Source organism: Thalassophryne amazonica, chromosome 1, assembly GCF_902500255.1.
Source record: "Thalassophryne amazonica chromosome 1, fThaAma1.1, whole genome shotgun sequence".
Taxonomy (NCBI): Eukaryota; Metazoa; Chordata; class Actinopteri; order Batrachoidiformes; family Batrachoididae; genus Thalassophryne; species Thalassophryne amazonica.
In genome coordinates this window covers 122177902-122199349 of record NC_047103.1, presented here as the reverse complement: position 1 = coordinate 122199349, position 21448 = coordinate 122177902, and the positions used below count along the sequence as shown (strand labels likewise).

The 21448-nt window shown below is 41.5% G+C and overlaps 1 protein-coding gene across 1 annotated transcript in view; it reads right to left on the bottom strand.

Moving 5' to 3' along the window:
* LOC117513706 (potassium voltage-gated channel subfamily H member 3-like) overlaps positions 1-21448 on the bottom strand; it is a 519543-nt gene that overhangs the window by 31497 nt on the left and 466598 nt on the right. The window contains exons 13-14 of the mRNA XM_034173951.1: positions 3165-3265; positions 504-556 (exon numbers count right to left, since the gene is read on the bottom strand). Of these exons, the coding sequence (XP_034029842.1) occupies positions 504-556; positions 3165-3265 (154 nt within the window). The remainder of the gene's footprint in view (positions 1-503; positions 557-3164; positions 3266-21448) is intronic.

Genomic DNA, 21448 nt, shown 5'->3' with positions numbered 1-21448 from the left:
TTTGGTTGCTTGGTTTTGACTCGAATGGCTGTGAAAGTCAAACAGATATGTTTTTAGACCCCCTCCCCCAGAGCTCAGTTGTGCCTATGGTCTCTGGCGTTTCTGAGGGGATCATTGGTAGTTTTCATTTCATTCTCGTTTGTTCATTTGTTAACATTACTGAAAAATGGCAGAATCAAACACCTGGTGGAGAGGTTTGGCATGACCCAATGAAATATTATTTATATGACTGTGATACACAGACACACAGACAGGCCCTGACCTCACTTTTTCTATTTATTTAACTGGAAATCAGACAGAAAATTTAAGTTAAAATTCAGGTGTGTAGCTACCTACGTAGGTAGTGAGCTATTGGAAAAAGCAACATAGCACAGCCAAAAAAACAATAAATAAATAAATAAAAAATATTGTGAATCAGACGATCATAGCCAGATTTATAAGTTAAGTTATAAGTTAATAAGTTAAATGTTCTGAAATTCCTCATCACCCGTCTTAAGCCTTACCTCATGTTGTAGCTTAACTATGCTCCGCATGGTGTCATCGTTCTTGTGAGCTTCTGTGACACACACACAGACACAGCTTAATTCATGACATGTTGTGAAGTCAGAAATTACAATATCAAACTCTGATGAAATGGTTTGAACATAAGGTTGAAATGATTTTTGTTTTCCTCTAAAACCCGGGCAGAAATTCAGTACTCTGACTTTCTGTTTTGATGTCATAACAACTACAATCACGGTGTCCTCCCTCATGACTGTTAAGGCTGTAATATTGCAAATGCTATTTAATTACTTTTAACAAATCCTTTTCTTTTGTATGAGACATGTTTGCATTCATTATATAATAATACAGTTCCAATGTTGTTTTTTGCAAAGACATCTGCAATATGTGATATTGTCATTGAGTCACGATTATAAAGACAAACATATTGATCTAAAACATTTTTCATCTTTTTCACCCACAACCAGCAGCTGCAATGACTTTTAAAGAAACAAAGCATGGTTCTGTGAGCATGCATACTGTTTTCCAGGTTCATCAAATGAATGTATGCTTTTTGGAATTTGGACATTTCAAATGGGTTTTCTAAGTTGACAGCATGCAGCAGAATGGAATTCAGGAATTGCTGATTTTAAATCTTGTGGCTCATATTAGCCTACAGCAATAATAAAAGTGAGCTCTTCTAATTTGACATACTGAACATACTGAACAGGAAACAGGAAATATAATGAATAAATAAGTTTAAAAAGGTGCAATTGTTAAAGCCCCCATCACACATAGCAAGAATGTGCAGGAACCAGGCCGACACAGCAAATATTGCCATAATCGGATGCATTCGGAAGGGAAAGAGGCGTGGTCAGCACTGTCAGAATGCAGCCAGATTACCTCATCCACACCTGCTTGATGGTATCCAAAGCATATGTAGACAACAGGTAGATGACACATACTGCTGTCAGACGGCCATAAAAGGTGCTGAAGACTGCCCGATGTCAAAACATCTGGATGGCAAACATGGGACCGAAGTGGGAGGCAATGCTGCATTCCTCCCTTTGCACACTCCCTTTGTGTGTGCATGCTGAAATGATCACTCAATTGTTTGTTTGTGTGTGTGTGTGTGTGTGTGTGTGTGTGTGTGATGTCACCGTGATGTCAGTTTGGATTTATTTTTGCCATGGTTATTTGCAGCACACAGCACCCGGATGAGAGACTTTTCACCACAGGCTGTTTCTGGATCCTGTGCATGCTGCACTGTGAAATGATCTTGGTTCTGTGCTGGAGGTGAATTTCATGTTTAATAATGTTGCTATGGCCTGGCGATACAGTTCCATGTCACACCTCCTACAGAGCTTAGATGGTGATCAAGTAAAAAATATGTATATTACAGCAGTGAGATCCATTCAGCTCTGAAATGTGCGATGAGGCATTACTACGCAAGAGACCACAGAGAGGTGCAGCAGCACACAGTACTTTAATTGATTTAATTTTTTTTATATAGCACCAATCACAACAGAGTTGCCTCAAGGCGCTTCACACAAGTAAGGTCTAACCTTACTCACCCCCAGAGCAGCAGTGGTAAGGAAAAACGCCCTCTGAGGAAGAAACCTCAAGCAGACCAGACTCAAAGGGGTGACCCTCTGCTTGGGCCATGCTACAGACACAAATTACAGAAAAATTCACAAAACGAATATACAAGAAAAGCTGTTGGTGCACAGGACAGGAGGGTCTCCAGCACAAATACCACACCAATCTCTGGATGAAGCGGCACCTTAAACAGAGAGAAAAAAAACTGAATCAAGCATCAGAAAGACAAGAAATATAGTATAATTTTGCACAATCATATATACTGGGGTCCAGTGGAGGTGGACATAAGTGGAACAACATCCCGGCAGGCTTTGCCGTGATGATCCATCTCAGAGCTCAATCAACTGCAATCAGATTGTTTCAGATGCTGTTCTGATGCCATCAGAATATGTAGACTGCGATCAGATGATGCAAACACTGCACATCAACTGCCATCAGATGTGCATCCCATCTCAATGGCAAAAAGAGTGTTTTGAACATGTGCAACATAGCCGAGCAAATGGGACCAAATATGTAGACTGCTCAGAGACTGCCATCCGTTGGTCTTCAGACTGCACCTCCATACTTCCCGATTGTGGCCGGATGTGTCATTCTGACGCCATTCGGCCTCAATCAGTGTATGTGTGATGGGGGTATAAGGAAGTGACATGCTTGTTTGAGTCCAATTACATGTTTACCAGGAAGAATCACTATCATTTATACCAAAGGGATTGACTCCTGGAAGAAATGATAGCTTCCAAGATGACAATGCCTTTGTGCAGAGAGCATAAAGATACACTAAATGGTTTATTAATGATGATGTCAGTTAATGTTGTGATTTTCAAAATCCCAGCATCAGGTTATAGAGTGGTGCATCATACAGACAGCACTGTCCAGTACCATCATCAACAACATCTATGAAGGTCATGTGATTTGGAAGGATGGTGTTCATCCATCCACTAGTGTTCACATATGAGTAGACCCTCTGCCAGGGTAGGGTGAAACTGTTCTGGAGGTGTGTGGTGAACACCTTTTTTTATGGCATTTTATTTTGAGTGTTCTTTAGCGTGTTTCCAGACTACATACTATCTATACAGATTTACTACCTGATTCGTGGCTGGGCAGGAAACTCTGAGTTGCACTGGAAGAAAAGCCAAACTTCTCATCTGACCCACTTTGGATTCCTGTCTCGATCCCATCCACAAACCTGGCAACAGATAGGAAAAGAAAGTCAACAGCTGTTGTACCATCCATGTGTCCCTCACTTACATCTTTTGCTTTCATCCTGTTCCTTCCCACTAAAGATGCACAAAAGAAATAATGGAAAAAAGTCCAAAGAGGAACTGCACCTTTGAAGTGACCTGTTATAATATGTGTTCACTTGCTGTTGTGTTGGGAATGATGATGGCACAAATGACTAACTAAACCTCTGTCCATGGTGCTGAATTCCCTTGAATCATCAAAGCATGACACATTTTGTTGTGAATACTGTATCTATCTGTATGTATTGTATTCTGTATGTATTGTGCTGCTGAATCATAATCCAACCTGGTCTCACGGCAAGTCATGATTCAGCAGCACAAAATATACATTAATCTATTGGTCCGTGATATTGTGATGAAAAGCACCTCATTTTCGTCACGGCAGCACAAATTCATTCTCATTCATTCTGTGATGGCTGCACGAAATTAAAAGTGAAGTGGGGGTGGGGGGGTGGGGGTGGTTATGGTTAGGGTTGGGGGAAGGAGTATGGTTAGGTTATGGTTAAGGTTAGAGTTGGGGTAGGAGTAGGGTTAGTGACTTAAAAAAAAAAGTCACGAAAATTTGACTCATTTTGTGGTGGGAGCATGAAAAGAAACATGAGACTGGGCTGTCATAATCATAATCATGGTATTTATTTCAAACATGTTCATACATTTACATTTCACATTTCCTTCTCCCGACATGTTCAAAATGGAGTAGGTGGAAGTATTAACTTATACAACCCCAATTCCAATGAAGTTGGGACGTTGTGTAAAAGTAGTCCAACATTTGATTCCTTGCAACTGAATATTGAGAAACATTGTTCTGAAACTGTTGGACTATTTTTCCATGCAGTTGTTCACAAAGTGGTGATCCTCACCCCAACTTTGCTTGTGAATGGCTGAGACTTTTGGGGATGCTCCTTTTATACCCAATCATGACATTCACATGTTTCCAATTAGGTGTTATTCACCAACTTTCCCAGTCTTTTGTTGCCCTGTCCCAACTTCTTTGAAACGTGTTGCAGGTATCCATTTCAAAATGAGCAAATATTTGCACAAAAACAACAAAGTTTATCAGTTTGAACATGAAATTTCATGTCTTTTTGGTGTATTCAATTGAATATAGGTTGAAGAGGATTTGCAAATCATTGTTTTCTGTTTTTATTTACATTTTACGCAATGTATTGTATTGTTCCATGATTTTACCCCTGACACAGAAACACACATGCTTTTCAAAGCTGTCTCAACACATGCCATTTTTAAATTGAGTTCCCTTCTGAAGTTTTATCCCCCTTCTCTCTGTCTAAAAACAATTTCTTTATTTTTTTTGGAAGTAGATTAGTTCTTGCTTTAAATATTATTTGTGCTGTTTTAAAATAAATCAGACCCTGAAATATCATAGCTTGTGTTTTTAAAAATATTTCATTTGTATGGTCCATATATCCAGCATTATTTATTAATCTAATGGCCCTTTTCTGCATTGTATTTATTGTTTGTATATTACTTTATGTTCCCCCAAACCTCTACACAGTATCTGAAATATGGTAAAATCATGGACTGCATTTATATAAATGAACTGCATTTATATGGAGCTTTTTCCATCTGCATAAGATGCTCCAAGCATTTTACACATCAATGCCTCACATTCACCCCGATGTCAGGCTGCTGCCATGCAAGGCGTCCACTACACACTGGGAGCAACTAGGGGATTAAGGACCTTGCCCAAGGGCCCTTAGTGATTTTTCTGTCAGGCTGGGATTTGAACCGAGGATCCTCTGGTCTCAAGCCCAACGCTTAACCACTAGACCATCACCTCCCCTAATGTCAAAATCAATGTACAATATAAAGTATATAATGCTTTCTTATTTAGTATGTGTCTTGTTGTCCCCAGGACAGCAAAACTCCATGCTAACTTCCCTCAAACATATTTCACACGTGGTTTCTAACATATTTTGTGGTCTAAAGTCACACCAAGGAATTTAATTTAAATCACTCTTTCAGTTTCCATTGTCTAAACTTACTTTTAATTCTTCGTTTATCTTATGGTTTCCAAACAACATAAAACTAGTCCTGTAGTTCTGTCAAATTTAAAGACAATTTAATTATGTCAAACCAGTTGTTTAACTTTGCTGCTGCAATACCACACCAGAACAGAAAATATCTGTGTCATCTGCAAATAACACATTTTATAGTCATTGATACTCTACATACAGAGTGGTCAAAAGTTTACATACCTTGGCAGAATTTTAGATATTTTTGGCCATTTTTCAGAGAATATGAATATGAATAACACAAAAATATTTTTTGCAATAAATGGCTTCACACAACTAGTGTTGTGTGAAGCCATTTATTGTTATACAACTGCTTTTTTACTTTTTAAAATCATAATGACAACAGAAACTACCTAAATGACACTAATCAAAAGTTTACATACCCTGGTGATTTTGGTCTGATTACATGCACACAAGTTGACACAAATGGGTTTGAATGGCTAGAAAAGATAACCATCCTCAGCTGTGATCTGTTTGCTTGTAATCAGTGTGGGTGTGTGTATAAAAGGTCAGTGAGTTTTTGGGCTCCAGACAGACCCTTGCATCTTTCATCCAGTGTTGCACTGACATGTCTGGTTTCTGAGTCACGGGGAAAGCAAATGAATTATTAAGGAAAAGGTAACTGAACTGTATAAAACAGGAAAGGGATATAAAATGACATCCAAAGGACTTAGAATGCCAATCAGCAGTGTTCAAACTCTAAGAAGTGGAAAATTAGGGATTCTGTTGGACAAATTGTTGTCTGTTAAGTAAATAGCTCTGCAAACAGTTCAAAACAATACCTCAGAAACCACAATTCTCCATTTTTCTAAACAATATATCATGATTGACTGTGTCAAATGCTTTCTTAAGATCTAAGAAAACTTGGGAGGCTTCCAGTGGACATGTACAATGTAGGATGTGTTTTTTTGGTCACTCTGTGTGAATGTGATCTTAATATATTTTTATTAACATTCAGTCTGTCCATGTATTACCACAGCTATGTGTGTGATGAACTATCAAATATTCTACATTTTCTGAGTCATAAACGGGTAAATGTTCAGTTCTCGACAACAACCAAGTCTGCCAAGTTGAGCCGAGGAAGGCTGCTCCTTCAGACCCCGGACCCTGAGTCACCCGAGAGGTGGGATGCTAACAAGGCAATGCTAAATAGAATCAAGGAAATGATGGACAATCTACAGACTAACATTATCACCAAATTTGGGTAAATGAAATCAGAGTCAGTTATGCAGGCAGTGGTGACTGCTCTAAAACCGCTGCAAGAAAAGTCATTCTGCAAGGTGGGATTTATTTGTGATGTGGAGCACTTGACTAATGAGCACACTGATCAGCTAACTAGCACGTACACTTTGAGCAAGAAAAGTGAAAGCACACTCAAGGTGGAATAACATCTGACTTGTAGGCCTGACCGAAGGTTCAGCGGGTCCACGACTGTATGGCGGAACTTTTGAAAAACATGCTGAAACGTGAGGAGAGGCCTTTCCTGGGCAGCTAGTAGACAATGACTTTCATGTCATGTTCAAGGTCTCTGTTGTTGAAAACACAGGTGCAAAGCCTGCAGAAGGCAGTTCCTGCACACTTGAGCCGGTGTTGGATCTCGTCATTGATGCCAGCATTTCATGACACATGGTTGCCCAGTTATGGAAAGCAGGTCAGGTTGTCCAGGACCTGTCCATGCAGTTTCACAGCAGGAAGCTTTGGACATGTTGTGTGGGGGTTGATACAGGATCTGTGTCTTCTTCAGGCTGATGTAAAGGCCAAGCTCAGTGGAGGCTTCATTGATGGTTTCAAGGATTTTCTGAAAACCTTCTTCCATAAAAGATGACACGCAGCTGTTGTCAGCATATTGGAAGTCCAGGAGGGAAGTGGTGCTGATTTTCTTCTTGGCTGTTTAATGGTGGCACCTTGTCCTTGATCAGGTGGAGGATTGTTTTTGAAAATAATGAAGATCATAGGCAGCCCTGCTTTACTCCTGATTGAACACTGAAGGCTTCAGTTTTTGTGCCATTTACCAGAACTCTGGCAGGCATGTCATTGTGGAGAGGCCTCAGGATATTCATAAATTTCTCTGGACAGCACATTTTGTGCAGGATCTTCCAGAGAAGTGGGCATGACACACTGTCACTTTTTGTCAAGTTGATGAAGGTGAGGTACAATGGCTCGTGTTGCTCTAGCACCAGCAATTGCCGGACAATGAAGATCATCAGTGAAGATCATTGAAAATCTGCTGTCCTTGTTGATGCTCGGAAGCCACTTTTGGTTTTGATAAGGATGTGTTCTGCTCATGGTTTCAGATGGTTGTTAACGATCCTTGCAAGAACCTTTCCTGTGGAAGATAGTAAGGACATTTGACAATGGTTTCCAGAGTCAGACTTGTCTCCTTTATGCTTCTTGACAATCAGTAAATCTTGCAGATCTGCTGGCATTTCTTCTTGAGTCCAGATTTTGATAGTGATTTGGTGCAGCATTAGGGAAAGGGACCTCCTTCTTTAAAGACCTTAACAGAAATGTTAACATACAAAATCATTCATGCATTAATGCCTCACTATCTGGCCAACCTAATTCACCCTCAAGTGACTAAGTGGGTCATTTGTGACCCTGGACATATATTTTGGTGCACCATTTTTCAAATTTTAATTGGAATAAAGTTTCCTACCATAAATTTGTCAATATATCTGTCCTGGATTTGTTCATAGAATTTTGCAAGGATCGGCCAATCCATGTGGCAAGTATAATCCAAACTTGTGGTGGGTCACTTATGACTCTGGCAAGATCTATGAGATTTTTGACATTATAGCTTCTGACGGTATTGTAATTTGCCAACTCTAATCATTCTATTTTACTGTTTTGCAAAGAAACATGGCTAAGAGGCCTAGAATAGCAAGATTTACAGCAACACAATCATTGAGACTGATTCTTGATGCCCAGAGTGAGGATGAAAAGGATGATGGACAAATATATTAGAGAGTGAAATAAATGTGAAGAACCCTAAAACAATCATTTATATTGAAGTATTCCAATATAAAGTCAATGGGGTCATAAATAATCCCACTTGATCATATTTGTCACTAAAATACAACCCCAATTCCAATGAAGTTGGGATGTTGTGTAAAATATAAATAAAAACACAATACAATGATTTGCAAATCCTCTTCAATCTTTATTTAATTGAATACACCACAAAGACAAGATATTTAATGTTCAAACTGATAAACTTTATTGTTTTTGTGCGAATATTTGCTCATTTTGAAATGGATGCCTGCAACACATTTCAAAAAAGTTGGGACAGTGGTATGTTTACCACTGTGTTACATCACCGTTCCTTCTAACAACACTCAATAAGTGTTTTGGAACTGAGGACACTTATGATTAGGTATAAAAGGAGCATCCCCAAAAGTCTCAGCCTTTCACAAGCAAAGATGGGGCAAGGATCACCACTTTGTGAACAACTGTTTGAAAAATATTCCAACAGTTTCAGAACAATGTTTCTCAACGTTCAATTGCAAGGAATTTAGGGATTCCATCGTCTACAGTCCATAATATAATCAGAAGATTCAGGGAATCTGTAGAACTTTCTACACATAAGCGACAAGGCCGAAAACCAACATTGAATGCCCGGACCTTTGATCCCTCGGGCGGCACTGCATTAAAAAAAAATGACATCATTGTGTAAAGAATCTTATCGTGTGGGCTCAGGAACACTTCAGAAAACCACTGTCAGTTTGTCGCTACATCTACAAGTGCAAGTTAAAACTCTACCATGCAAAGCGAAAGCCATACATCAACAACATCCAGAAACGCCGCACCTTCTCTGAGCCCGAGCTCATTTGAAATGGACAGATGCAAAGTGGAAAAGTGTGCTGTGGTCTGATGAGTCCCAGTTTCAAATTGTTTTTGGAAATCATGGATGTCATGTCCTCTGGACAAATGAGGAAAAAGACCATCCAGATTGTTAGCAGCACAAAGTTCAAAAGCCAGCATCTGTGATGGTATGGGGGTGTGTTAGTACCCATGGCATGGAGAACTTACACATCTGTAATGGCACCATCAATGCTGAAAGGTACATCCAGGTTTTGGAGCAACACATGCTGCCAACAAAGCAATATTTTTTTCAGGGACGTCCCTGCTTATTTCAGCAAGACAATGCCAAGCCACATTCTGCACATGATACAACAGCGTGGCTTCGTAGTAAAAGAGTGCAGGCACTATACTGGCCTGCCTGCAGTCCAGACCTGTCACCCATTGAAAATATGTGGCGCATTATGAAGCACAAAATATGACAACGGAGACCCCGGACTGTTGAACATCTGAAGTTGTACATCAAGCAATAATGGGAAAGAATTCAACCTACAAAGCTTCAACAATTAGTGTCCTCAGTTCCCAAATGCTTATTGAGTGTTGTTAGAAGGAAAGGTGATGTAACAGAGTGGTAAACATGCCACTGTCCCAGCTTTTTTGAAATGTGTTGCAGGCATCCATTTCTAAATGAGCAAATATTTGCACAAAAAACAATAAAGTTTATCAGTTTCAACATTAAATATCTTGTGTTTGCGGTGTATTCAGTTGAATATAGGTTGTAGAGGATTTGCAAATCATTGTATTGTGTTTTTATTTACATTTTACAAAACGTCCCAACTTCACTGGAATTGTGGTTGTATGTAGACTGTGATCAAATGACGAAAAAACTGCACATAGACTGCCGTCAGATGGGTGTTCCATCTTGATGGCTCCAAAAGTGTTTTGAACATGTGCAACACACTTGGGACAACTGAGTGAATGGGACCAAATATGTAGACTACTCAGAGACTGCCGTCCCTTGGTCTTCAGACCGCACCTCAATACTCCCTGATTCTGGCCGGATGTTTCATTCTGACGCCATTCGGCATCAGTTGCCGTATGTGTGATGGGGGTATTAGTCTCACAATCCTAATCTTACTGGCTCCCCACAGATAGAGGGAAGCCCGCCCTATATCTGAAGCACTGCACATGCGTAATGTAACTGAAACTTATCTCTGTCTGTTGAGAATTTGAACCAGTTAAAACTTGGTTCCAGGCACTTCTAAACAGATAATAAAAGCAAATACTCGATAACTAACATAAAATAATAAAATAAGGAATTAAGACAGACATTATCTAACAAAAGTGTTCCTTTTTTTGAACAGTGTATATAAAGCGGACACCTGCCCTACTCTACTGTAGGTTTTCTACTGTATGTACAACTCTGGTCTGTGTTTGTTTGTTTGCTGAAGAGTGTATCAGCTCACTGTCGAGTTCTGGCATGCCCAACCAGTCGATCGCGATGGATCGGTCGATCGCGGGCTGAGTTCCAGTCGATTGTATGAAAAAAAAAATGTGACCCTGAACTCGAGAGGATTTAGTGCTGCTATAACAGACTGATGCAGTAGATGGCAGCAATGCACCAAGAAGGATGCCAGCTGCCGTTACACGCCAGAGTAGAAGAACAGCTCTTCTTCTATGGTGGATAACAAAAATTGTAATTTTCATCTTGTATTATTTTTTCATTTATTTGAATGGCAAATCCATCTGTCTTATCTGCAATGTAAATTTGGCTTTACTGAAGAAAGGGAATTTGGAGCGGCATTTCAGACAATTCACAAGAAATACGATGCTGACTTCTAACGCTAACCTGGCTAAATCCCCTCTGCTCGCTCAAAAAGTCCAGGAATAGGTACGGTCGGGCCTACATCACTTCCGCATAGTTATGGCTACCATTTTGGGTTGCCACTGAAAACAAACTGTACGCGCACTCACAACCATTGTTGATATAGTCGTCTTTACTGCTGTTTATTCGCAAAGGCCTGCCGATTTGGTCATGCCAAATGGCGTAGGTATAGTCAGACATCCGGGTCCCTGATGTGCATGCACACAGCAACACGCATAGTAACCAGCGAGCCGCTGAAAACAAACTGCTGTCGCATTCATTTCCTACTTGACATCCATCACACTCGCATCGTTCTGCCACATTTATTTCTATTTAATATACACCAGTTTTCACAGAGAATGCCACGATCATGTGCTGCAGTAATAGTGCTTCAAAGGCTGTGGAACACCACGGCCGCAACCAAAACAGAGATGTGAAGCGTCTCGACCAGCCACGCCCCAGGCCAATTAAGGCAAAGTCAAAGCTTAATTTTGGCTCACCTCCTGCAGCTGCCTCTCTTGGTGAAACTGCTACAGCAGTAACCTCACCCAGAGAGTTCCTGCCTCCAGCTGACCTGAGTGACCATGAGGACTCACCTTTCCAACGTCACGATTACGTTAACATGGAACAGGTGTCCTAAAAAGAAAAATTGGAACACCTGAGCGTGGAGAACTCATAGCTGAAGACAGAATGCGTTCCTGTGAGCCGAGTGGAATGAAGAGAGAAGCAGAATATGGCGCTTTGGGAGCTCAAAAACAAACACTTTTTGATCTTTTAACTTATCGTGGTTGGTACAGCCAACTGCAACACACGATCGTGGCATTCTCTATGAAAACTGGTGTATATTAAGTAGAAAAAGCCGTGGCAGAACACTGCGAGTGTGATGGTTGTCAAGTAGGAAATGAGCATGACAGTGGTTTGTTTTCAGTGGCTCGCTGGTTACAATGTGCATTGCTATGTGCGCTCGCATCAGGGACCCGGATGTCCAACCTTACCTATTGAAAAGTCGGTGAGCAGCACAATGATTCATAGTCCATAAATATGAAGAGTGATGAATGTGGTGAACAAGACTGCAGTGTTCTGTTCGGGCCAGGAGTCTGACGACGCATTTATTCTGTTCGCACCTGGAGGAGACACACATCTGCTGCACACAGATGATAGGTGGCTCAGCAGAGGTATGGTGGCTGCTGTATCACTGTATTACGTTACTAAGCCATACAGTATATACTGATTTATAACACAAAAGGGGTAATAAATATAAGTGTAAAGATGATTGAATATATCATCAGAGCAGTAAATTGATCCATCCACATTAATACCGCGCAGATCGCTGTTGTGTTCATGCCCTTCCAGTGCCTGGTGAGAGAAATCGCTCAGGACTTCAAGACCAACCTCTGCTTTCAGAGCTCCGCTGTGATGCTCTGCAGGAGGCCAGCAAGGCTGAGCTGGTTCGCAGCTTGCGGATCAGCAGCTCTGTGGATTTCGGGTAGCAGCGGATCTCTCTCAGCACCATGGAGCCAGGCTTGTAACAGTGAGGCTTCTTCACACCGCCGGTAGCCAGAATGCACTTCCGGGCGGCTTTGGTAGTGAGCTACTTCCCTGGAGCTTTTCCTCCGGAGGATTTACGGGCAGTCTGCTTGGTTCTGGCCATATTAAGCTTACGCTGTAAAACTGACGGCCACTTCATTACATTGTCATTAAATTCATTATGCGGTATAACATACGGATCCACTGAACCAACTGCTACACATCAATCACGAGAAACAGCTTTATCTCAAGGGTTTAAAGCCTCGTAATAAGCTTTCATTCTATTTTCTTTCACGCGCCAGCCGCGTAGTAATACATGATGGAGATGGGAGCAAATTGGTCACGTTATTGAAAACCCTCTATAGGCCAGAATTAATCTTTTGTGTGGATACAATGATTTTTTTTGTTTTACCAAAAATAAAACAAAAACCACACACCTGCCACAAGTGACTACTGAGTTCAAAACAACAAAAAGTCCTGTAATTTCCGACGGTACCTGAACGTATGTTTACATGAGCTAATCAGTTTAGTTCTGATGATATATTCAGTCATCTTTACACTTACCTCTATTACCCCTTTTGACAGTTTTGTATTATAAATCAATATATATGGCTTAGTAATGTAATACAATTGATACAGCAGCCACCACGGCACACAAGCGGGATTTTTTTCAGGCCTCCTGCACACTCCTGCAATCTTTTCGGCTCCTTTCGGTCCAGCCATTCCTGGAACGGTCTTCTGCCTGAAATTAAAGAATTTCTGAAACGTTCAAATCATGCTGAATATGCACAGCTTTTGGATTCGAAAGCAAGTTTAAAAGCATATTACATGTGCTATCACAGGTTGCAACAGTGTGACCTGCAGAACTTTCCACACATGGACACAGAACTTAAGCACCAGGACAAAGAATGTGGATCCTAAGAGTCCACATTATGATGATCACGTGCAGAGCATCTTGTCAGAATTTGACAGGCGCTTCACTGACTTTGCATCCAAAGAGCCTGTTGTCAGTTTTCTCTGTTTTCCATTTGGGGAAAATATAGATGTGGACTGTCAGCCCAGTCTCATTTTTTTTTCCTGCTCCCGTGACAAAATTAGTCAAATTTTCGTGACAGGGTTTTTTTTAACTCACTATTCCTAACCCTACTCCCACCCCCCAAGCCTAACCTTAACCATAATCTAATCTTACTCTTTCCCCCCACCCTAACCATAACCACCCCGACCTCCCCTTCACTTTTAATTTTGTGCAGCCATCACGGAATGAATTAGAATGAATTTGTGCTGCCATGACGAAAATGAGGCGCTTTTCGTCACAATATCACAGTTCAAAAAAGGTTGGGCACCCCTGGTCTAGTTTCTCAGGAGTATTGCAGCCTGAGTTTTCTTCTGGCAGCACTTTGCTATTCATGTGCTTGTGTGTATCCAAATGTATTGATTTGTATGGTCCTGATCTCTGCGAGGTTTGATGCAACTATTGGAGACATCAAGGAATTTTATCAATTTTCTTCTTGTTGTGGATTTATCCTCATTAATGCTGAAGCTCATGATTGTAAGTTTCTGATAATGTTTATAAATTTATCATAGTGTGTCATACATGTCAACCACTTTGAGGGTCCACCTGTATAGCCAAGCAAGAAAATCCATAAAATCAGCACCCAATCCACTTGATAACTAACATAAAATATGGACTTAGCACAGATATTATCTAACAGATATTTTGATTAATGAGTACCAGTATTATAATTATTAGTACTAGTAGTAATACACCGCTGGACTGATAGTATTGCACACCGGGCATTTGCCTGGTGGCCTGATGGCCTACTGGCCTGCGGATTTTTTTTTTTTTTTTTTTACGAAGTAAAGCGAGCTGTGAGCTTTTCATCCGCGTTTTTTTTTTTTTTTTTTTTTGTAGCAGCTACGACTCGTCCTCACCTCTTAAAGCGTGGTGATAACAGCACACCTGCACTGAGCTTTACAAAGACATTTTTATGCTTTTTTCCTCCTTTATTTAGAATTCTGAGCTGAGCCGCTCAGAGCGTATCTGCACGTTAAAAACAGCTGATCCTCCGCGATGCATCAACAACTAACTATTTTCCACTCAAATGCACCTAAACTGTTATGTGTCGGACGCAGCTCGGAGAACCGACCAGCGTTTGAAGGACCCAGTATGAAATAAGCAGAGCACGGTACAAAGGCTAACTGAATTTAATACATAACAGTGATAATAACAAAAGGTGCGGCCTGGCGTGGTGCGCTCCCAGCAGCGCTAACGGTCCGGAGCCAGAAGCTGTTTCGGACCCAAGGACCCCGCCGACACCCCCCAGGTGGCCGCAACAACCGAGTCTGTGAAAGAAGGAACCATTATGTGAGTCCACACTCTACACACAGAACACTTAAAGGTGTACAAACAGCAAACACTTCCTGGCTTGATTACTGATCAGCTTCCCAACCTGCAGGCATGGAACATCCAGTTCACAAAACTCCACTGCAGTGGAAGCCGATACATGACTAACGTACAGCTCAATATAATAAGGTGTGAGGGACACCACATTTACTGACTGTATAACTGTTAGTCACAAAATCTAACGTACCTCAGGAAGTGTGCTGACGAGCGTGAGACCTCACCCCCTCCTCTTTCACAGACTGTGCATCAAACCTGGACGTTCTCAGCATCCGCTGCTGATGAGATGGCTCCCGAGACGACGATCTCACCCGTCTGGTCACAAGGTCGAGTCTCTGGCAAATACACTCTGTGCACTCCAGTCTTAAATGCCAACATGTTCCAATCCATCCAGATGCACCACAGCTGTGAGTCCTGACGAGTCGCAGGTGATCAGGGTGAGGTCCTAACAGCCTCAGCAACACAGCCACTCAGTCCCAAACGCACGCCACCTGGGAGGAAAACCAAAAAACAGAAACAAACCGGCAGCCAGGCCCCCCCAGCCATATAACATAAACTCTCTTTCTGAGGACCACAATGTGAAAACGCAATAAAACTTTCTGACCTGTAAATCTGGTCATGTTTTCTGCATAAATAAATGTTATCCATTCTTCGTTTTGACCGTTGGAGTTTTTCCGTAATTATTGTATGGCTTTGCCTTACAATATAAAGCGCCTTGGGGCAACTGTTTGTTGTGATTTGGCGCTATATAAATAAAATTGATTTGATTTGATTTGATTTGTGCTCAAACGCCAAAGCAGGGGCGAATCCAGATGGAATGGGGGCGTGGGGCAAGGATGTCCCCCCCTCACAACACCCCTAGATTAAAGGTCCAGTTTTGAAGCCTTTTTTTACTACAACTACTAATGCTACTTAAAATAATAATAATTTTGACAAGTAAAATGTTTAGAGAAAATTTAAATGTTAGAAAAATGTTAGAAAGAATTTAATAGTTACATTTATTAACAATGTAGGTTAGAAATTATAAGTTTTACTGTTACAGTGCTGTCAACAGTTAAATATGAGGTCAAGAAAGAGGTCTTTATTTTACTTTTTATAAAACAAGTATATATTTTCATTGAAATCAAGAAAGGGTGACTATAAAGTGAGGCGGGGACCACTACGGCCATGACGGTAAGTGAAGGTTAACTTCAGCGATTAATTGATGAACAGCAAGCTAACCTGTTCATAAATCAGACATCTGTGTGTGAGAGAGACATTCTGATCTTCTGGTCCGAAGTAAAGTGCTGTCTAACTGGGTCACTCAGATATGAATTAAGGTTGGATATTATTTTCGTTCGTGCTAACTCTGCCAGTCACGTAACATAGCCTAGCAATGTAACCTGTGCAAATGATGTGCATGGCTAGCTACCATGCTGTCGCCGCCAGGTTGTTTCTTTATTCTTTATTCTATTTGTGTGACGGGCGTGCGTCGGTCATATGAAGTATGCTGTTTTGCACAGTCTGCGGTGCGGTGGCATGGTATAACGGCGTCCCTGTCTAAAATGTATTTTCCCAAGTCCTGGCATAATTTCACATACCTAACATTTTACTTTAAATTGAGAGTCATTCTCTAAGTTGATTAGCAACACAAACTGGTAATTAAAGAAATCCTTGATGTTACTTGTAGCTTGTAGTGAGATAGACAACTGTCTCCATCTTGTGGCTTTTTTGTGTATTGCAGTTTCAAAAGTTCAACCTTTGTATCCAGTCATTGGTCCAGTCATCCAGTCATTTCTTGCTTATATGATGAATTGTATCACACAAGTAATGATATATTATTTATAGTATAGCCTACAGTATTTCTATAACAAATGTTTTTATATAATTTCTATTTCTAAATTTAAGTAACAAGGCTGAATGAAATGACTGCTTATTATGTCTAAAAAGTAATGTGACCTACTGTCAATAGATCGTACTTTTGATAAGCCTATGATAACTGTATTTCGGGAGAACTTTTCATAATGCTTCTTATAGTGTTAAAATGTATGTGTCTCCTGGTGCACATTGATCGGTTAAGGGACCAAAAAAAAAAAAAAAAAAAACTGTCACAGCAGGCTTAATTTTTTTCCCCTTCGATACCTGGTGGTGGCCTGGTCTTGGTTAAAAATGCCCGGCCTGAAAAATTTCCCCAGTCCAGCCCTGTAGTAATAGCTGGTTTTTTCTTCTGTTATTGCAAACTGAAATATTTTATGTTTGCAATAACTTGGTGCTGAGTTCACTTCCTGTCATTCTTTGAACATCATGCATGTTTTCCAGTGGCAGGACATTTAAGTAAAATATGGTGTGGTCTCCCTGTTTCCAACCAGAAGAGGTACATGTTGTGCTATTTATCATAAAAAAATATTGGTCTGTGATATCAACTTCATCAATGTTAGATAGACAGGTTACCATATGAAGAGAAATAATGTTGAAAATATGTAGTTAGCTGGTTCCAGTTAGGCTAAACAATGTGCTCAGCATAGCCTGTTAGCTATGACATTAGAAATAGACATTCGAGTGAAATATAGTCAACATCAACCATTAAGTGTATAACTCTGAAAGGTACATTACAACCAACATTAATCTATGTTTTTGTTGTGGTCATGGTCAAGGTAATGGTTAGCTTTTCACCACACATCGATGCAGCAGGGCTACCCAACTCATCAGATATGGACATATATGGCATATGTGACATTATGCTGGGATAAAGAATCAGAAAATGAATGAATGAATGAATGAATGATACATATTATATCACACAGCATTACAAGGCATGTTATTAACTACTATTTAATTTGGATGTAACAGGTTTCAGGAATGCTAATTGTAAGGTGTCAACCCAAATCAGAAACTTTAAAATCCTGGTTCTGCTCTGAATGAACTGATTGAAAAATAATAATAAGAAAAAATTCTGGCTTGAAACCTTGTTTGGGATTTCTGAACAATCATTTCTGAAGAGTCACTGAAATAAAAAATCTAAATTTTAAGAAATAATAATAATAATAATAATAAAAACCCAAAACAAAATAAAAGCATACCCAATGACATAACATAATGTCTTAAAAATAACCAAGTCTATCTGCAACAAAACTCTAGGCAAACTATGAGGCGCGGCCTGTTGGCACAGAATCGCGGCACATCCGGACAGATACAAATGGAATTCTCTTGTTTGAAACAAAACACAAGCACTGTCATTCCCTGGGAGCTCACATTATTCATGAACATGGGCCACATGAGGTGTAATCACCAGCAACACAACAAAAAGTCACATGTCCATCCAGTGATTCCAGCATACTGTGCAATTTCTGTTCTATGTTGAAGTGTTCAGCACATCCAGAAAGGATTTACATGTTGTCATCTGCAGGAGCCTGCACACTGAAGATGGTCTCTGCCATAAATGTGATCAGGCTGGACTTTTTCTGTAAAAACTGTCACATCCACATATATACAGTGCTGGCCTGAAATCTTGATGACATTTTGTCAACTGTAGATGGGTTTGTGGCAGTGTCTAGCAATACTGCAGTTATAACAAGTACAGCACTAAGTACAACACTGACTTGACTGGTTGAGTAACTTAATTAGTTATTGCTATGGTTACCGTTTACCCTGCATGTGCCAAGCTTGGTTGGTTGTGTAGCCAGGTGGCTGTTGTGATACAGTGCCACCCAGTGGCTTTTGAGATGTACTGCAATGCCAAATGCTTTGAGCAAAATCAGACTCAGACTCAGACTCATTTATTGTCACTTGACCCTTACAGGCAGAATGAAATGCAGTTTCTCCAGGTGTTGTTGTAGTTAACTGGGACTTTTTTTTAACCTAACCTATTGTATAAACTTTTGCAATATAAACTTTTGCAATGTACAATATGCGCACCCCTGTGGCCATAAGGCACAGGGTCGGCAGCAGCAGCGTTAGAGTATTAAGAAGGTGACAATGTGCATGTAGTGCAATGTTCACAGTTTGGTGGTGGATGTTGAACTGTTCAACAGTCTGACAGCATTCGGGTAGAAGCTGTTTTTCAGTCTAGACGTTTTTGCCCAGACGCTGCACAGCCTCCTCCCAGAGGGAAGAGGTGTGAACAGACTGTGCGCAAGGTGGGTGGAGTCTCGGAGGATACAGGTGGCTTTGTCTCTACATCTGGAGATGTAGATATCCTCAATGGGTGGTAAGCTGCATCCGATGGTCCCCTGTGCAGACTTCACCACCCGCTGCAGCGCTTTCTTCTCTGCCACCGTGCAGCCACCATACCACACAGGGAGGCAGCAGGACAGGACACTCTCCACTGCACAGCTGTAGAAGGCCCTGAGGACCTCAGTGTTCAGTCTGGCCCTTCCCAATTTCCTCAAAAAATAGAGATGTTGGTGGGCTTTCTTGATGACAGCCATGGTGTTGATGTGCCAGGTGAGAGTGTTGGAGAGGTGGACTCCAAGATACCTGATGGAGGAGACGATCTCCACTGCAGCTCCATTGATGTGGGGGGGGGCTGACCTGCGGAAGTCAACAACTATCTCCTTGGTCTTCTGGGTGTTGAGGATGAGGTTGTTGTCTCCGCACCACCATGTCAGGTTCTCCACTTCTTGCCTGTACGCTGTCTCATCCCCTTGGCTAATGAGCCCAATCACTGCTGTATCGTTTGCAAACTTAACAACAAGATTATTCTTGTGCTGGGCTCTGCAGTCGAAGGTCATCAGTGTGTACAGCAGTGGACTGAGCACACAACCCTGGGGTGAGCCAGTGTTCAGGATGATGGTGGAGGATGAGGTGGTGTTGATCCTGACACTCTGTGGCCTCCCAGTCAGGAAGTCCAGGATCCAGTTGCACAGTGCTGAGGGGGCTCCTAGTTCAGCAAGCTTGGAAACGAGTTTCTGTGGGATGATGGTGGTGAACGCAGAAGTGAAGTCCAGGAACAGCAGCCTCGCATAGGAGTCCTTGTTCTCTGTGTGGGAGAGGGCCTGATGCACCACGGTGGAGATGGCATCAGCTGTGGACCGGTTTGCCTGTACACGTACTGGTGCTCATTCTACAGTCACATCGATGGTCTGCTTCAGGTGCCTCATCACCAGCCTCTCAAAGCACTTTGTGGTGATGAGGGTGAGTGCAGCTGGCCTGTAGTCGTTGAGGCAGGATGGTGCAGAGGTCTTTGGCACAGGGATTATCCTTGATGTCTTGAGGCACGGCGGAACTCTGGCTTGGGACAGAGAGGTGTTGAATATACCTGCCAGAACCTCAGACAGCTGGTGTGCACAGTCTTTAAGGACCCTCCATGGTATTCTGTCGGGGCCTGGGGCCTTTCGGGTGTTGATCCTCTGCAGCATGTTCCTCACGTCAGCTGTAGTGATGTTGCTGACTGGGGGGTCTTTGGGAGAGGGAGGAACTTGGGAGGCGGTGGTGGTGTTGGACGCCTCAAAACGCACATAAAAGGCATTCAGAGTGGCCAGGAGTGCTGGGTCTGCAGAGCACTGTGCTACATTGTTTTTGTAGTCTGTGATGCATTTGATGCCCCTCCACATGCTCCGTGGGTCGTTGGATTGGAGGTGGCTTTGAACCTTGATGGCATATGTAGACTTAGCTCTTTTTATTCCCGCCGACAGGTTCCTTCTGGCTGCTCTGAGTGCTGTTGCATCGCTGTCTTTGAATGCAGCATCACAAATGTTCAGCAGGGAGTGCACCTTTCCGGTCATCCAGGGTTTCTGGTTGGGCCTGATGTTGATGGTCTTGATGAATGACATGCAAACACACACGCAGATGGGGCCACACCCACTGACATCTGTCAGTGTGAGTAAAGACTGTGGCTGTGTATAATCCCTACTTTGTACACTCATTCATTGCTCTAAACACGTACGAGGGGTGATTGAGATGTTTTAAGCCTGAGTCAGAAAAAGTAGGGCAAGGTTCTCCATCTGTTTCATTCTGAGAAACCAACATTTCTCAACATTGCACCCAGTGAGTCAAAACTTTACACATTCTCGAGAAACGTTTAAATGTTAAAACTTCTCAATCGCCCCTCGTACCTCATTCAGATATGTGATACACATGGCAAGTATTCACAGCACTTCACTTTTTTCACATTTTGCTATGTTACAGCCTTATTCCAAAATGCATGACATTATTTTTTTTCCCTCAAAATTCTACACACAATACCCCATAATGGCAAAGGGAAAACATTCTTCTGAGAGTTTGGCAAATTTATTAAAAACAACAACAAAAAAGTAAGAAATCACATGTACATAAGTATTCACAGCCTTTGCCATGAAGCTCAAAATTGAGATCAGGTGCATCCTGTTTCCACTGATCATCCATGTTTCTACAGCTTAACTGGAGTCCACCTGGGGTAAATTCAGTTGATTGGACATGATTTGGAAAGTCACACACCTGTCTACACATAAGATCCCACAGCTGACCGTGCATGTCAGAGCACAAACCAAGTATGAAGTCAAAGGAATTGTCTGTAGACCTCAGAGACAAGATTGTGTCAAGGCATAAA